Raw genomic sequence first — 18,104 nt, 5'->3', positions numbered from 1 at the left:
GATGGAGCTTGTAGGCCTCTCAGAGTTTTGCATGCCCAAGTGCTGTCAGCTGTGGAGAGTGAGGATCCAGAGCCTAGGATTGATTTTATAGATTGGTTTGAACTTGTTCTATAGATTGGATTGGACTTGATGATCTTTGAGGTCTTTTCCAACCCGGTTGATTCTATGATTCTATGATTGTGCAACATAGACACAGAGGGCTCATGCAAACCTCTGCTGATAACATACGCATGCTTGTTTTGGGGGTGCATTCTTGTCTGCTTCCAGGGTCCCTGAACTTGAGGATGAGACTGCCCTGGAAATTGCTACTGTGACTAGCAATTTCTGCTCTAGGCAGGGCTTAGAGGAGACTGGAAACTATGATGCCATAGGTACCCAGTAAGCCCACATCTGTGCAGTGCCACAATAAGACAATTGAGAATAGTGCTTGACTGGATTTTATGTGTAAGAAAATGTTAGATAATCAGTTTATGTTCCCAATTAGCCTAGTGTTAATACAGACACCAAGTGGTAGAAGATGACATTATTACTCAATGAAAAATAAGGCATAGTTTGTTATCTGCAGTGTCACCTGTAATTTATCTTTTTTAAATCTGATTCAGAAACAGGAACATTCAAGAACATCTCTGAGGTTTAGCAACAGCAGCAGATGAGGTTGCATATGCAAAGGAGTTGCCTCTTTTGTCTAATTTGAATTAAAATTAAAAGCTGTTGCAATGACAAGTCATCTAGTATGAAGAATTAGGAAACAAAGTACAATTACTTTGTTTTAATGGAGTTTTAGTAGTAACCTTTTTAAAAAGTAGTAATTATGGCATATTATTCATTGAAATCTGAAATGCCTACCTTCCAAACATTGCACGACAGTTTCAGTCAAGGAGAACTGTGTAAAGCAATTGCCAAAAGACTTGTCCTACAAGTGCCATGTAATTGTTTTATTTTGACATCTTATAAATTCAAACGTTGTATTGGGTTTGCGTGGCTAAGTTTTGGTAGTGGGGGGGACTACAGGGGTGGCTTCTGTGAGAAGCTTCCCCATGTGCAACAGAGCCAATGCCACATGACTCCAAGATGGACCTGCTGCTGGCCAAGGCTCAGCCCATCAGTGACAGCGGTAGCACCTCTAGGATATTTAAGGGGGAAAAAACTGTGCAACTGGTGCTGGAGAGAGGAGTGAGACTACGTGACAGAAACAGCTTTCCTGACACTGTTAGTGAGGAAGGAGGGGGAAGAGGTGCATCAAGTGCTGGACCAGAGATTGCTCTGCAGCCCATGGATGGTGAAGCAGGTATCAATCTGCAGTCCGTGGAGGAGTCAACACCAGAGCAGGTGGATGCTCAAAGGAGACTGTGACACCATGGGAAGCCTGTGCTGGAGAAGAGAAGCCCACACTGGAACAGATTTGCTGGCAGGACTTGTGACCCCATGGGGGCCCCATGCTGGAGCAGCCTGTTCCTGAGGGACTGCACCCCATGGAAGGGACCCGTGCTGGAGCAGCTGCGGAAGAACTTCAGCCCAATGGGCAGGACTGAAGCTGGAAAAGTTCATGAAAGACCTACTCCCATGGGAGAGACCCCATGCTCAAACAGAATAAAAGTGTGAGGAGTCCTTTTTCTGAGGAGAAAGGAGCAGCAGAGACAGCTTATGATAAACTGCTCATTTTTTCTTGGTCATTTAGCTTTCTATTCATAAGATTACACTGCTGTATGCTGTCTGCATAGCTATTCATATTTTCTAAACTACTTTTCCTAGTATTACTTTATTCTATCAGTCATGATCATATACTGCACTGTTTTAGGCTAATAAATCTATTAGCCTTTAATTCTGAGACCCAGTAAAATTTGCTAGGATTATTTGAAGCATATTAAAGAGTATTTTCATCTTTGGTTACTGATGATGGTGTATACTGATGACTCTGCTTTAATGCTTGAACACATTCAGAAACCTATTTTGGACTTTCAAGTCAGTTCTGTTCCAACACTGCCACCATTTTCCAAAGAGACAGGCACACAAAGGGGAAACATGTTTTCCGTTGCAAAACATTAAAATCATGTAAACCTGCACTAGGGCTCTGGGCTGCTTTGTCACAGGGTTTCCTCCCAGGACTCCTTGCACATTAGCAGAACTCTGGCCCTGCACACCGTCTGGTTCTTGCTCTCCTGTAACAAACACGACACATGGGGCAGGGGTTATAGCTGGAAACCTCTCAGACTGTTCAACCATACATTGATATGGATGAAAAAGGCTGAATCCTAACCCAATGCAGCAGCCAGCGGCACACAATAATTGCAGGTGCTTGGGGTAGGTTTGGCTAGCTCACACTGGACTGGTCTTTAGTCTTAAGAGTCCTGTTCAGCATTTGAACCCTGATTCACAGACCACACAGCTTTTTCTTTTATTGTAGAGGTTTTTCTTTTCAGCATGCCAAGAGAAATGGAGCGCTCCCAGCAGGAATACGCAGCTCCCCTAGTGCTCTCTCTTGAATCCAGCTACCCATGTTCTCTCAGAAACTGAACAGGTATTTCAAAAACAAGAGGCTGCAAATACTAGGGATCAGGGACAAACACCACCACTGAGAGACTTTTGCTAGTGCATTGGGACTGCATCATCTCCAGAGAAGCAATACACCAAATGTCATACCAATTGTGACATAGGTTTTCTTTCATCTCTGCAAACAAATAATCAACTGCTTCCATTATCCACAAGTGCACAACAAAGCATTATGTACTGGCTTTGGTTTTTAAGCAAACATGTTTTGTACAGCCCTTGCTTGACTAACCATGTTACTTTAAGAAGCTCAAGAGCAAGATTCAGTTGTGCAACTCTCTCAGACACAAACCTTATTTAGGCTTTGCCCTTCAGTTGTCTTACAACAAGAATTTCCACAATTGCTTCCTTACTTGTGTTTTTGTGTGGGCACACGAGCATCTACGTGATGATAGGTATGTTGCATCACTGCAAAAAGTGGTGCAATTTTACCCAAGGTCTGCTTTCCTCATAAGAGTGATGTATGTATGAAGGGCTGCCCTGAAAATTGCAACTGTAGCACAGAACAGGCTATGACAGTCTAATACTAGAATTACTGATTCCTTTCAATCACAAACAGGTGTTAGAGAGGTGTTTGACAAACAGGCTATAAAAACCTCTGTGGTAGGCAAGTCATTTGCACACTACCTTGACTCCTCAAAAAGACAACACAGTCCTGAATCACAATAGAAACAGCTGAAAAGGCAGGCACTGTAGCTCTTCCAAGTGAGAAGTGACCTATCAGCAGGAGAGGAACCCAAATGAGCAGCCTCTGCTTTCTGTTAACCTTTGCTCTAATTGCAAGTGCAGAACATCTCTGCTACATACTTTGTTTTACATAATAAAGGCTGTAACACTGGACAAATTTATCTTGTGACTTAATTGCTTTGACTGAACCTCATCAAGTTCACATACGCAGCTGAGTGATTCTAATACAACCTTATTATTACAGTCTCAGGATCTCAACTGGGATGATGAAATTGCTGGTACAAAAGCTTTGGTCAACCTCCGCAAGTTAAAGCTAGGATCGCTAACAGGAGAAAAAGTATTCAAGCAAGACACCACAAATCATATTTTATTGGTAGGGGATTTGGGGGAAAGATGTAGGCAGTCTGACTAGAAGCATCCATATTAAAAATTGCTATAGATATTGCACCAAGTAGAAAGAATACATATTTTGTCCCTCTGGAACAGGCAGAACAGATTTCATTTTCACAATGCATATTTTCATGAAAACATTTTCAGTATTAGGTACTTTCCAATGGAAAAATTCCATCAAAGCTGCTGAAAGGGGAAGGGATCACAAATGAAGTATAACAAGTAAGTGGGATAGTGCTGAAACAAAAGGCAGTTCTAGCATATGACCAAGTCAATCATATGCTTTACCCAATGTACCTTGGTCTTGAAATGCAAGAATCACAGATCATTTGGGTTGGGAAAGAGCTCTAAGACCAAGTCTAGCCTTTAACCCAGCACTGCCAAGTCCACCATATCCTTAAATGCCACATCTCTACATCTATTAAATACCCCCAGGGATGAGGAAATGGTGGAGTCACTGAGTAGCCTGTTCCACTGCTTGACAACCCTTCCTGTGAAGTTTTTCCTAATATTCAATCTCAGCCTCAACAAGAGGCCAATTCCTCTTGTTTCATCACTTGTTACCTGGAAGAAGAGATCAATCCTCACCTGGCTACAACTTTCTTTGAGGTAGCTGTAGAGAATGAGAAGGTTCCTCTGAGCCTTCTTTTCTCAAGGCTAAACAACCCCAGGTCCCTCAGCTGCTCCTTTTAAGACTCGTGCTCTAACAAACTGCCTCAAAACTTGTACTTTACGTAAGAAAAGTTCTAGCAGATTGATAAAATGATAAAATATAGTCACAAAAATAAAACCTTCTGGTTTAATTTTTTTTTGTTAATCCAATTAGCTAGAATTTCTAAACACACTGACATTCAAGTCCCACAGACCTTACATTGCCCTTTTCTGTAACAAGAGAAAGAACAGAGATAAGCTGTCAGACCATGTTTCAGATCCTCATCCTGCTTTTGGCAAACCATAAATTCACACTATGCGACCAAAACAGCTGAACTTCTAGCCAATACAAATATTTATCAGCATAGCAGAGGAGCAAAAAACTGAGGCATCAGTACAAATTTTCTGTAAACCATGATAAACAACTACAGAGAGCTACAGCTTTTGAATACACAGAGACATACTGAACAGAGTCCTTCCTCTCACTGTTTACTATTAAAAGCATATTTGCTTTTTCATAAAAGGCAAAAAAAAAAAGAAAAGATGATGCATTAAAAACTAAAGTGCTGCAACCAGCTCTTTTTTACTGGCTGGTTGTTCCATTAGTGACTCTTTTTAGCAAATATCCCTGAAGATACAAGATATTAATTCAACATAAACCATACAAGTATTTAAATACTAAATAGATAGTGCTCTTGGAATCCTGTACTTTTTTTTCCACTAAACCAGGTTTTGATAGCTGGATGATTTAGACAGCAAGATGTAAAAAACTGCTACATGGCTGTGACAAGTTTTAGAAACATTCTGATATATAAGACTAGGTTTTTAAAATTCTTTTCAGATTATGCTTTAAGTGTTCCCACTGAATTTTTATTGCCCACTAACTCAATTTTAGTATTGAGGAGTTTATCATCTTCATCATCCTCTCCCTCCTCAGGGAACATCATGACTTAGTCTTCATCAAAATAGATAGGATCAAAATGTCAAAAACAACATGGAATGCCTCAAACTTCCTGTAAAACGTGAAAGAAATAAACAATTTGAGAATCAAGTAATGACACTGGCATTAAGGAATGCATAATTCCTATGTTCTCCCAAAGATGTACTCTTTTTTTGTATTGGCTGAGAGCAGGATCAGTCCCCTCAGTCAGCATTATAAGGAGAAACCTGCAGTCCAAGGGCTTAGCTGTAGGTAAGTCAGCATCACTGCAGGACTGCCAGTTCCTCCCCTCTCCTTCCTTTGACTACTTCAGTCAATAACAATAGAATTTTTTGTTACACTTATTTACACTACTGAATAAATCCTTCAAGATCACCAAGGCTTCAGTGTAGTAAGTACTGTACACATGCAGCAGGAAGGAGTGGAGGAAGAAACAAATGTTAAGCAGAAGTTTGGGTGATAGTTCACTTCCCATTTTCTGAATATACTTCTTTAAAACTGATGTCTGAAATTGTGAAAGTAAATTTCAGACACAACTTTGATTACTACAGCACTGTAAGTCAACAGCAAAGAAGGAATCTTGAGCTTTAGACAAGTCTTATTGCACTACCATACTGGAAAACTCAGCATCTGGCAAAATTATATTAACAACTGCCTTTGAAGAATATCACCCAATCTGAAGTGCAAACAGATCAGAAGACATTTGGCAAAGGTTTGATTTCCATTTATTTTCAAAATATATTAGCAGCAGTTTGTGGATTTTGTGGAAAGGTTTTTGGGGCTGTTCACTTGTTTGGTTTTTAATTATTCTAATTTGGTTGTTTGCTTTTTTGGTTGTTTTTTTGAGGCTTTTTTGTTTGTTTGGGGGTTTTTTTTTAAGTTTTAGGGATTTTTTCCTCAGCCGTTCTAAATTATTTAAAGAATTCTAAAAGCTTTTTATTATCACAATCATGCAAAGGACACAGATGTGCCCGAAACTAGAAAGTCTGTATGCTTGGGATCCCATCACGTTCTTGAAACCATTCTGGAGTTCTTCATGAGTAAAATCTTGGGAGGGGTATGAGAACTGACATTAGTAAGACAAGCAGCACTAAAAGATTCTATAATTTTGGAACATAAAATCATCTATAATGTTATCAATAGAAAAAGGAAGACCTTTGATTTTTTAAAGCAGCATAGTAAGAAAATTCTGTACAAATCTCATTATCTTTTATAAAGTAAGTTAGAAAACATTACACCATTGTTAATAGTGCCAGACTGGCCTAAGTATCCTAAGTAAAGAGTGCCTTCCAAAACCAGAGTTAAGTGAGAAGACACATATTGCATATTGAGACAGCTATCAATTTTAAGAGGTAGATGACAATATTAACCTATTAATCTAACTCCTTGGTATGCATCATCAATTCTCTTGGACATGCAGGTGAGGGGGAAGAAAGGATCAGAAAAGCAAGGAACAGGAGGAAAAAAAAAAAAGACATCAGCCTTGTTGATGTATGCAGGCAAACACCAGGCAGAACACACACCATCCAGACTGCAGTGAGGGTGACTGAGCTCACAGCACAATCCTCAGGACAGTGTGGCTAGGTTGAGTGGAAACAGTAGAAGCTGCACAGGCAGAAAAAGGAAGTAACACAAGTCCTGCACAGTACTTTCCATGATGCCAATTCAAACTCATTGCCTAATGTATTTATGAAGGTGCTTCAGTGCTGGAAAAGTATTCCTGTTCCTATTCACCATGTCCATCGGATGCCGGGTTTTCATTAGAAGGAAAAGCAGTAATAGCAGCACAGATGGAAAGGCTTTGTCACAGTGATCGTCAGAGTATGTTGTTAACCTGCCAACACGTGTAAAATCTTAGCATTGCTAAAAGCATCCATTTCAGACACAATGTTAAAAGCATTGCTCAGTACAAAAATGGGATCACAATTTTTCTACACTTCGGGTAGTCTTCAAATTTCTCAAGGTACCATCTGAAAAACAAAGGCAAAAATCTGATGAGTACTGAGTCTTCACAATGCTGTTGAGGAAATTTAGTATTTATACAATGTGTTCCATTTAATCCATACATTTTTTGTCTAAAAAGAAAAAAATTGGCTTTAGAACCTACTCTGAACAGGAAAGTGGCATTTGCTGCACTCCTAATTGCACCTAATCACCAACTGCAACAAAACTTAAGTTACTGCTACCAGAACTGGGAAATCAAACCAACAGATGTGGTGAGAGCAGTAAAGGAAGGAATAACCTGTTCTTTCAAAATGTATGTTGTTAAACATCCTGAGCATTTGCATTTAGGAGTAAATGGGGGAAAAATAAACCAAAAACATGTCATTTTATAATGACTTCACATGGAAGCAAGGGATACTTCCCAGACTGGAATGGAGAGTCCCAGTCTGGAGAGAAACATCTTCAGTTCCAGTGAGAATTTGGATAATCAAACTGAATGGAACAAATATTACACTAGCTTTACTGCTAATACCCCACAAACACCATGACTGTTTTCAAATCCAGACACTTAAAAAAGAACAAATGCATAGCACTATCAAATATTATTTATCTTGTCACCTTAAACAAATATATTTACTCCCATTTTCAAATATTTATACTTCTGCTTCTCTGAGATAAGAGAATTAACTTAATCTGGGCTCCTCAAATATGAAGATATTCATATTATCAACAGATAACTGCAAGATCAATGTTGGAATAAACAGAACAAAATATCCAATGCATGACAACCTGCAGCTCTGGAATAACCATCATTACACTATTTAACCATTTCCATTTTTATGGATTTTTCTTTTAGTGCAAATTACTTCCTTTAACCGCATTTAGCTTTTCCTAATGTTCTGAAAGAGTACCTTCAAAGTTTAAGACTGACGCAAACTAACCATGGAATTTGAGCCTGAAGAACATAATACAGAAGGAGAGGCTGAGGAGGCTGGCATCACTTAGTCTGGCAAGAAGACGACTAAGGGGCCCTGTTACTTCTGCCTGCAGGTGCTGGAACAGGAGCTATTTAAGACAGTGGAGCAAAGCTGTGACTGAAATGCAAACTCCTGCAGCTGGAATGCAATGGTCCCATGCAAAAGGGCAGGGCAGAGACCATCTGGCTAGACAGCAGTTCTGCACAAAAGGAAATGGACATCCGGGTGGACAAGTTGAGCATGAGTCAGTAATGGGTCTCTGCAATGATGAATGCCAACTGCATACTGATGTGCTTTAACAAGTACAGAGCCACGAAGTCAAAGGAAGGGCTCATTCTCTCCACCATTTAGCAGATGAGAGGCTGCATCTGCATTACTGCCTCCAGTTTTTGGCTTCCTGTGCAACAGAGGTGTTCACAAACTACAGAAGAATCCAGCAGATGGTCATTAAGACAACTGCATAGCTGGAACATATAAGGGAAGACATTGGGGGAACTAGGCATGTTCAGCCTGGAAAGGAAGTGAAGAGACAGATCTAATTGCAGTCTTCCATCACCTACAGTGATTTAGAGAGAAGGCAGAGCCATACCCTTCCTGGAGGCACACCATGAGTGTCAGGAGATAAAAGTTGCAACATGTTGGAATACTCCAACTAGTTGTAAGGAGAAAACCATCTTCCCCATGAGAATGAGGAAAATCCTGTTCCAGTGCTTTGCTAGAGATGTGCTAAAGCCTCCACCCTTGGAGACACGCAGAACTCAATTGGATGAGGCCCTGGGCAACTGGGTATAGCCTTGTGGTTAGCCCGGGTTGGAGCAGGTCACACCAGTTGACTGGACGACCTTCAGATGCTCCTCCCAACCCAAGATACTCTGCAACCCTGCTAACAGGAGGTGATAAAACAAGAGATGGTTATAGGCGACATACTTGAAAGGTTCAGATTGGATAGTAGAAAACACTTGTTCACTGGCAGACCCGGAACATCCTACAAACAAGGTACAAGAAAACCTCTGTTTCTGGAGGTTTCCAAGACTCCTCTAGACATAGCCATGTCAGCAATGGCATTTTTTTCAACCTGTTTCCTCCATAAATTCATATTTATTTCCTCTTATGCCACCACTAAGTTTCAGGATAAGAACCAAAGCAAGAAGCTGGAAAGGACCAAAATAATATTAACGTGTTCAAACTCTTTTGAAGATGCTATTCCTTAAAGAGAATCCTTTCAAGAAACAAGTCTCCTCAAACTATGGTCCTTCTGTTAGCAGGAAAGCCACATTATTAATACAGTACATTAGCAGTCAAGCTGTTTAATCAGAGCAGAGACTTCATTAAATATCATCTACCAGAACTGTTTTCATATTGTCCATACACTCGATCATAGACAATATAATATAGACTTGACCATAATGTGCACCTGTTACGGAATATTTGAGAATTATTTCTTTAATATCAAAATTTTGAAAATCAGTTTGAGCAGCAATGGCTACTATAGTATATGATCAATTAAGGCAATATTGCCAAACTTGTCTATGATCTTTATAGATCCAGGATGAACTGTCTTCATTTAAACATGATTTTGAGCACCTCATTGTACATAGTGTGTGTTTTTGCTCCACACCATCCCACTGAAATTCTGCAGTACTTAATCTTTTCAGAGTATTCTCTATCATACTTTACCCTACAGCAGAAGTCTCTTTCACAAGACTTGCCCTGCAACATCCCTGTGGGATGAGGCATAATTTGTGAAATGGAAATGCAGTGTGGCATAGAGACAACAGAAATTATAAAGACACAAACACTTACTTGTGGTGTTGTTTGGCCCTTGAACCCAAGATGAAAAGAGTACACAATGCAAATGCAAGGCTTTGAATGGTGCAGCAGGCAAGGGCAAACCCAAACCATTCCAGGATTTCTCCAAAGAAGTTGGCTCCACTGACATACTCAAACATTCCTCCTGGAAGGACAGTTATTTCAAAAGCACCTTAACCAAATGTCCAATGCTGTGTTTTACTCTAAGTCAAATAAGAACTTTATCACCAGTGTCTCTAAATATAAATTTTTAAAGGTAGTGTTTTTCAGCTCAAGCTGAAATGAAGGATCACTATGAAGGATCCTACCCTATGAAGGATCACATCAGACCTCATTCTAAGACAGATCCTCTCTACCTCCATTTCTCCTCTTTAAATAATGAAAGACAGACAGATTTACTAGTAGCAAAAGCAAGTATGTGGCTTCCTAAATAATTATTCATGATATCAAACTGGCTCTTTGATCATAAACTAAATCAGTTTTAAAATATATAAAAAGAGAAGACATGTTCCCCTTGAGACCCAGAAAATACTCATAGGGTTAATTAGCCTATAATGTTTCATTTCTTTAAGAACTTTAGAACTTAAGTGAGTTATGAACATTATTATTATGAAGTAAAATCCCAAATTTATTCTCTAGCTTAAAATGTGTTGCTGTTTTTTTCCTATGCCTTGTCAGATCTACTGTTTCAGCCCTGAAACTCAGTGAAAAAAGTAATTGGCAATCTTCATTAAATCTGTTATACAGACAGTTACACAAACAACTGGTACTCACCTGTTGGGAATTTTATAAGATAAGAACTTTCACCCTAATTCCAAAGTCAGTGTACATATTGATAATATCTCAGTATGTGCTTTACCAATGGGACTAAACAAACAAGTATTTGGCAAGTGTAATAAAGAACATGTTTTGACCTTGCTTTAATTACTCTACTCTTGTGACAAAAGAGAAGCAAAACGCCAGCACTTAAACTGAATAAGCAATCAGCTCCTCCAGATCTTGCAACAAATAACATCTTTTTTCCTTCAGAATTTTTGTACACTGTTCACATTTATTTCTCACATGAGCACTTTGATTTACATCTACTATAATTCTAAGTTACCTTCTCAGTGAAAAATAAGTCTACTGCCTCACATATCTAGTTCTTCCAGTTTTATTTAAAAAAAAAAAATCTGAAAACTGAGAAAAGGCAACAACTACAGGAAAAACAGAGAAACAGCAGAATTCACTACTGGTTTTATGCTCTCAATGAGCATAAAAATAAATAATAGAAACTATTATTGAAATTTCAGTATTATTTTTCTGCTGTCAATGACTTATGTACCTGAAAGAGTCTAATGTTTCCTAAAGTGTCAATAGACTTGAATAGACTCCATAAGAAATCCTTTCAGATTCTCCATTTTCCCATGAAGGGTAGAATTTGTAATGCCTAACTTCCTTTGGGATTTCTGTCCTGTTTTCCCTGTACAGTTCTTTCCTTTCTGCAGTAGTTGCTGCTCACCGATTGCCTAAGGTACTTCCCTCTTCATACATGGGACAACAGAGATGGGCCACGACTAAGTACTTTCTGCATTCACAGAATATTTGGAGTTGGAAGGGACCCACAAGAATCACTGAAGTCCAACTCCTGGCCCTGCACAGGACAGCCCGAAGAATCACACCATGTGCCTGAGAGCATTGTCTAAATGCTTCTTGAACTCTGTCAGGCTTGGTGCTGTGACCACTTCCCTGAGGAGCCTGTTCTAGTGCCCAACCACTCTCTGGGTGAAGAAACATTTTCTAACATTCAGCCTAAACCTTCCCTGGCACAACTTCAGACCATTCCCTTGGGTCCAGTCATTGATTGCCAGAATGATCAGTGCCTGCCCCACCACTTCCTTTCATGAGGAAGTTGTAGACTGCTATGAGGTGTCTCCTCAGTTTCTTCTCCAGGCTAAACAGACCAGATTACCTCAGCCACTCCTTGTATGCCTTCCCTTCAAGGCCCTTCACCATCTTCATTGCCCTCCTTTAGACCCCAAAAGCTTTTATATCTTCTTATGTTGTGGTGCCCAAAACTGTACAAAATATTCAAGTTGAGGCCACACCAGTGCAGAGCAGAGCAAGACAATCACCGGCTGGCAATGCCTTGCCTGGTGCACCCCACTACATGGTTGGCCCTCCTGGCTGCCAGGGCACCTTGTTGACCCATACTCAGCTTGCCATCAATGAGGCCCCTAAGCCCCTTTCTGTGGCACTACTTTCCAAGCATCTCATTCCTCCAGCTCCCACACTGGGATGACAATTTAAGTCTTCTTTCTGCATCCTCCTGCTGATTCTCAGAAAAGTTATGAAATGCTGTTACATTTTCACCCCTCTGTTAAAATACAGCAAAGCTGGTCAAAAAAAACAAGGACTTGTGTAAGCCAAGTGATATCATAAAACAGATTCCTTACAATACATGGCTTAAGAGTAAAAAAAATAAAGTATTTCCTAAACTATGAAATAACTTCTTGAGGTAGACCACAAAGTGCTATTTCCATTTTTCTCTTATATCGTAAATTGTATCTCCCTTAAATTCACCAGGCTTTAGAAGGCCATTTTCACATAGAATCATTTTAGGTTGGGAGGGACCTCTTGAGCTCATCTTGCTCAGTCCCCACTGCTGAAGCACCATCAGCCAGAGCAGGCTGCCCAGGAGTATGTCTTGTCCAGTTTTGAGTATCCTTACAGAAGGAGACTTCACAAACTCTCTGAGCAACCTGTTCCAGTGTTTGACTACCCTCTCAACAAAAAACCATGTTCAGATACAATTTTATGTGCTTGAATTTTGTGTCTGGTGCTTCTGGTTCTGTCATTTGGCACACTAAGGAGAGCCTGGCTCCCTCTTCTTGATTCCCTCCTATCATGTATTTATACATGTTGATAAGAACCCCTTGAGCATTTTCTTCTCCAGGCTGAAGAGTCTCAGCTCTCTACCTCTTCTCATATGAGAGATACTTTTGCTATATTAATTTCTGTGTCATTTTTACTTACCTCTTGGTATCTTGTAACCGGTTTCCCCTGGTTTTCTCAAATTTCTGAGAATATGATCAGAATGAATATTGATTGCCATGCCGACCAACCACCCTATAAAACCTGAAGAGAGATATTGGCAATACTGTCTTGAGTACACTGAGCCAAAGCACTCATTCAGAAAACAAACTACAGTCACAAGTCACGTTAGGCATCTTGTCTCAAAGCATTAGCTTTGTTTATAGTAAGCACTATAAACAATTCTCATGACATGTTGCACAATTCAAGTCCCACACTGTGCTCTTCAGTCAGCAGAGCTCAGAGTAATCAACAACTCCCTAGATAGAAAACAGCACTGTGACCATGAAGTTTATTCTTATGTTGCTAGACTTATATAAATGCATGCATGGGCACATATGTAGGTGTAATGTGTATATTTCCCTAACATCCACATAGAAAAGTCAAAAATACTGAAGTTTTAAACACTGAAAGAGAAACCGCCATTCTCATTCCTCCCACAGGGACACAGCCCCACTCTCCATGTTTATAGCATTCACTGCTTCAGAGCATCATGGGCTCTCTTGGTAAGTTCATAAGCTCTTTACTGCTAAAAGCTTAGGAAGGTGTTCCCACTTTGGTTTGCAAACTCATGGTCCTGCATTTGAAGCAGAGCACCCCCATTTCCTCTGAAAACAGATGTATTCACTGCCCTGAACTAAACCAACACACAGTCCAGAGAAACCATGAGGGAATCACATCAGAACTGTATCCCTGTTCCAAATCAACAGCTGCTGTAGAATTACACTATTGCTTTCTCAGAGTTAACTCCTAAACACTCAAAACCAGACAGTCAATATACACAATAAGGCTCCACAAAGAAAGAACACATCAGTTGTTTGAAACCTCTCACCATGAGGGTTAATCAGCCTGTCTTCTCTAAATTTATCTCATTTCAGCTTTCCACTACTTGGTTGGTTGCTACTTGGAGACACTCATTTATCTTCCACATGTAACTTCATGCAGCTTAAAAAGTATCTTGTTAGCCCTCAGCAGATATGCTTTCCTGCTACTGTTATTTTCCTATATTCTAGTAATTTTTATTTTTAATTTTAAACAGAGGCTTAAAGACACTGCCAGATGTTTTTTAAGAACTAGAACATAATAGTCCAGCTGTTCAGGGAGTACCCAGTACATCACTTAGGCATTTGAGTTGACCAAAGCCACAAGCAGAAACTGCAGATAGTTGGAGGTACCTAGCTGGGATGAATACCAAGTAGCAATTATAAATATCCACTATGATCCAATTACACTGACGTGCACTAAAACACACACAAAAGAAAAAGCCCAAAAGATATTCTAGTTATAGGAATAGAAGAAAAAAAGTCTCATTTGGCTGTTTGATAGTCATGCCAAACTTTACTGATTTGTTGTACTAACAGTCTCTAAAGAGCCAGCAGAAGTGACACTATGAAAATGGTTGCCATGTGTACCAGGAGTCTTCACTTCCTCAGTTTTCAGGATAACTTTTTAAAGCCATATTTTGAGTATATAATCATACATTCCAATCTGGTATTATTTGGAAAACAAGCAAACAAACAAAAATGCCACAACAAAACACCCACAAATATCAACTAAATTAATTCATACATAGTACTCATAGCCAAATCAGGAGGAACTTAACTATTATTATTTATACACTTACATCTTCCAGAAATCTTTGAAACTCAGAAAAACCCCACAACAAACAAGCCCCAAAACCCCCTCAAGGAAATATAAGCAAGTCTTATTAACTTCATTTTTTTTTAAGATCGAGTAAGGAGGAATTGATTTATGGGTCCTTAATCATGATTTATTTACAGCACTGTATCAAGATACCTTTTGATTAAGGTACTAAACTAGGACACTGAAAAAGTCTGCTTGGCATCAGTCTTCAACAGCTTTGATCAACAGTGCTTTTAACCATTTTTTTTGCTGGATTCCAGTTTAAGGAGACTGGAAATTTGAAAGTATCATGAGAATTTCAAGTATACCCAGGTGCCTAGTGCCACTAAAGTCATTCCTTTGTACCTCAATTTCTCCATTTTTTGCACAAGTGGTCCTGCCTCCTTGGCAAGAGAATCTACTTTGATGTAAAAATCTTCAATCTTATAGGCATGACAGCATTTAGCACAGTGGTCCTCTATTGTCACCCAGAATAACACTATAATAAAGACAAAACCTTCTTTTTCTTGCTCTGAAGGGCTTGAGAAATCCAAGACAAACACTAGCTCACCCTGGCTTCAGAATAGCAACAAGAACTGTACTGGCTCACATCAAAGATCTACACAGCCCAGGACACTGCCTTTGACAGATAAGACAGAATAGTCGGCTTTATCTTCAGATGAAAATGATATTTCTGCAAAGATTTCATTAGAAAAATTATATTATGATTTTGACAGTAGACAAAAGCAGATATCTGGAAACAAAAACTAGGGCAAAGACAGTACTTTGTCACTAAGCATCTTAGACTTTTAATCATATCCATGACTTCAAATATAAATGTAACTTCACTTCCTGATTGGGAGTAAATGATCAACCCTTCCACCCCCTTCCTTGTGGGCCAGTTTTGTCCTCTGACAAAGCCTACCCCTATTATGAGGGTGGGTGGGTGAGTGGGTTGGTGCATGTGTGTGTGCATCATGTGTAAATACCCTGACACCAAGGACACGTGGCCTTAGCAGTGGTACCTGGGTATTTAGCATCTAGATATTCACTCTAAGAATGTGTTGACTTGTTTTTGACTGCACACAGTCAGTTTAACCTACATGTTACATGGAAAATCTGCTTTGTTTGTTCTAAACCTGCATGTTGCTGGTTCCATGCAAGGCTTCAAGTTTCTACATTGAAAAAACCCACATGACCCATATTTACTTCAGTGTCAAAAGAAGAAAGATGACAGTCAGCTCATCTAGCACTGACATTGTGGAAAGAAGTGTCAGTTCACAGCTCGAAAATAAAGCTTACAAGGCTTCCAGCTACACCAATAAGGGAATTAACTGCCAGGAGAGTTACGAAATGTCATTGAAGATTCTATAAAATGATAATAAAGGGCTGTGAAGACAAAGGAAAATTACACCTGATGTTACAACATGATTTAACTCACCTATAACGAAGCGTGGATCTTTCAACCAGCCTGGAGGGTATGTTACATAGTTGCTTAAGCTTCGGCCCTGCAAGTATCCATTGTAAACACAGAACAGAAAGGCTAACACAAAAGTGAAAAATGGTGTTGGTTTTCCTTGACGGATCAGAAGAGGAAATATGAGTGCCCTATAGTGAACAAGGAAGGAAAATGTGTTGTTTGAATAAGCAAAAAAGATCGCTTTGAAGTACAAAACTGTAACCCATAGTCCACACTACCCTACTTTTCAAATTCTCAGCACTAGTCTTTGATCCCGGTTCAAAAAGGACAGTTGCGCTCGGTTTAACACCTAAACGCTCGTTTTGTTGCCTAATTGGAATTATGAGATGACTCCTCTCTCCCCTTAAGACAGAAATTTTGAACTTTGTATCCAAGGCAATTACTCGGATAAGAGGAGTAATGCCAACTGATGTCACGCACAGCCTATTTTTGTTTTCTTTTGATACTTCCGAGGATTTAGAAACACCAGGCTTTCTGAAACCAGCCAGGGCTTAGGACCCCTACACCAAATTTGCCCAGGGAAAGTCCATCCCCTTGAAATTAAGTTAATTGAGCTCAGTTTCCTCCCTACTCTAAGAGTCACTTCAATTGCTTCACCTCAACAATTTTGGTGTACCCTATGACACCTGCTAAAGATGTGACAAACCCACAACTGACATTCCATTTAGGGAGGAATCTTGATTGCTTTTCCTGGGGGATTATGTGAGTAAACAAACAAGCTCCAAACAAGAAGAGCAGGTGAAAGAGCACAAGACCTTTCTCATGCAACTAGCCAACTCCCTATGGCTGATTTGATTGTAGTCTGTAACAATATAGGTGCGGATTACTGGAGCATTCTTCACGTGTTTTCTATCTACCCAAGGGCTACTGCTTCCAAGTAGCTTTCCAAAGGAGGCACAATCATAAGCTTTCAAAAAAAAGAGCAACAAATTCATTAATAGGACTACTTAAAGCACACTGCATTACAACAAGCAGAACTGAATAACAGAGATATCTTCCAGTTCACCTACAGAGGAGTCTCTCAGTCTGGCAATAGCAATAAGCAACCGGAAAAAAAAAGCTGCAGCACAGCTCAGCTTTCTGTATAAACCTTTGCCTCACATTCCTAGGTTTTCCCAGACATCAAGAATGAGTTAAAAATGGGTAACAAGGGAGTAAAGACACTGTGGTTTTCAAAATCAGCCACACGTCACATCCGTCTCCATCGTGAGGATGTGTAATACTTTCGGTCAAAAGCAGCAGCCTCTTGCAATAGGCACCGGAAAACAACAATGTATCAGCCGCACACATGGCTTAAAAGGAAGCTGACAAATCTATTGGTCTTGTATTCCTATGGTGGTGAAATTCGTATGGAGTATGACAAGCTGTCCATAACTTGAAGGGAGCAGCAAAATCTTATCCGAGCTCCAGGTAAGCTGCCTTCTCTAAGTATTTTTACAAAATACCCAAATACTGTTGACTACCCAGCAACACAGGGCACTCGGCCTCAGCTTTTCTAGTATTTTAACAAATAATCTAATACCCTGAGCTGGAGGAAATCACAAGGTTCAACGAACACTGTGTTGAAAGACATAATTCGAAATTAGCTAACGTTTCATAAAATTAAAATTATAGCAACACCCAGCGCTGAACTCTGCCTGTTGGAATAGTGTCCTTAAGAGAGCCTGGCTCAAGCCATTGCTGGAAGAGGAGTCGCCACGACAGGCACAGCTGCAGCACAGGGATGGAGCAGCACGCGGAGGGAGCACCAGAGCTCCCTTTCTATGCCAGAGCTCTGCACTGCATAGCACAGTGGCACAAAGCAGCCCGAGCATCACTGCACCACGGCTATTTCCTCAGCTCCCGTGAAAGCATAGTCTGTCTTAATGTAGCGCAGAGCAGAAAAGGCGCCAGTGCCTATGACATTAAGTAACAGACGTTAATCATCAGGAGAATCTCAACCACTCGGCCGGTGAGCAGCAGACAGGCGTTGCTATGAAAGGCT

At 40.0% G+C, this 18,104-nt stretch overlaps 1 protein-coding gene across 1 annotated transcript; it reads right to left on the bottom strand.

Annotated features, from left to right (window-relative positions):
- Positions 1-7,118: 7,118 nt before the first annotated feature.
- SRD5A1 (steroid-5-alpha-reductase, alpha polypeptide 1 (3-oxo-5 alpha-steroid delta 4-dehydrogenase alpha 1)) lies at positions 7,119-16,462 on the bottom strand (the record flags this gene model as incomplete). Its single annotated transcript, XM_009082848.1, has 5 exons — positions 7,119-7,185; positions 9,940-10,090; positions 12,961-13,062; positions 16,082-16,265; positions 16,324-16,462. Coding segments are annotated over 5 exons (643 nt in total), but the record flags the coding sequence as incomplete, so codon positions are not given.
- Positions 16,463-18,104: the final 1,642 nt, after the last annotated feature.

The sequence above is a fragment of the Acanthisitta chloris genome, unplaced genomic scaffold (assembly GCF_000695815.1).
Source record: "Acanthisitta chloris isolate BGI_N310 unplaced genomic scaffold, ASM69581v1 scaffold4219, whole genome shotgun sequence".
Taxonomy (NCBI): Eukaryota; Metazoa; Chordata; class Aves; order Passeriformes; family Acanthisittidae; genus Acanthisitta; species Acanthisitta chloris.
Note: the sequence above shows the minus strand (reverse complement) of the source record. Positions and strands in the feature narration are given on the sequence as shown.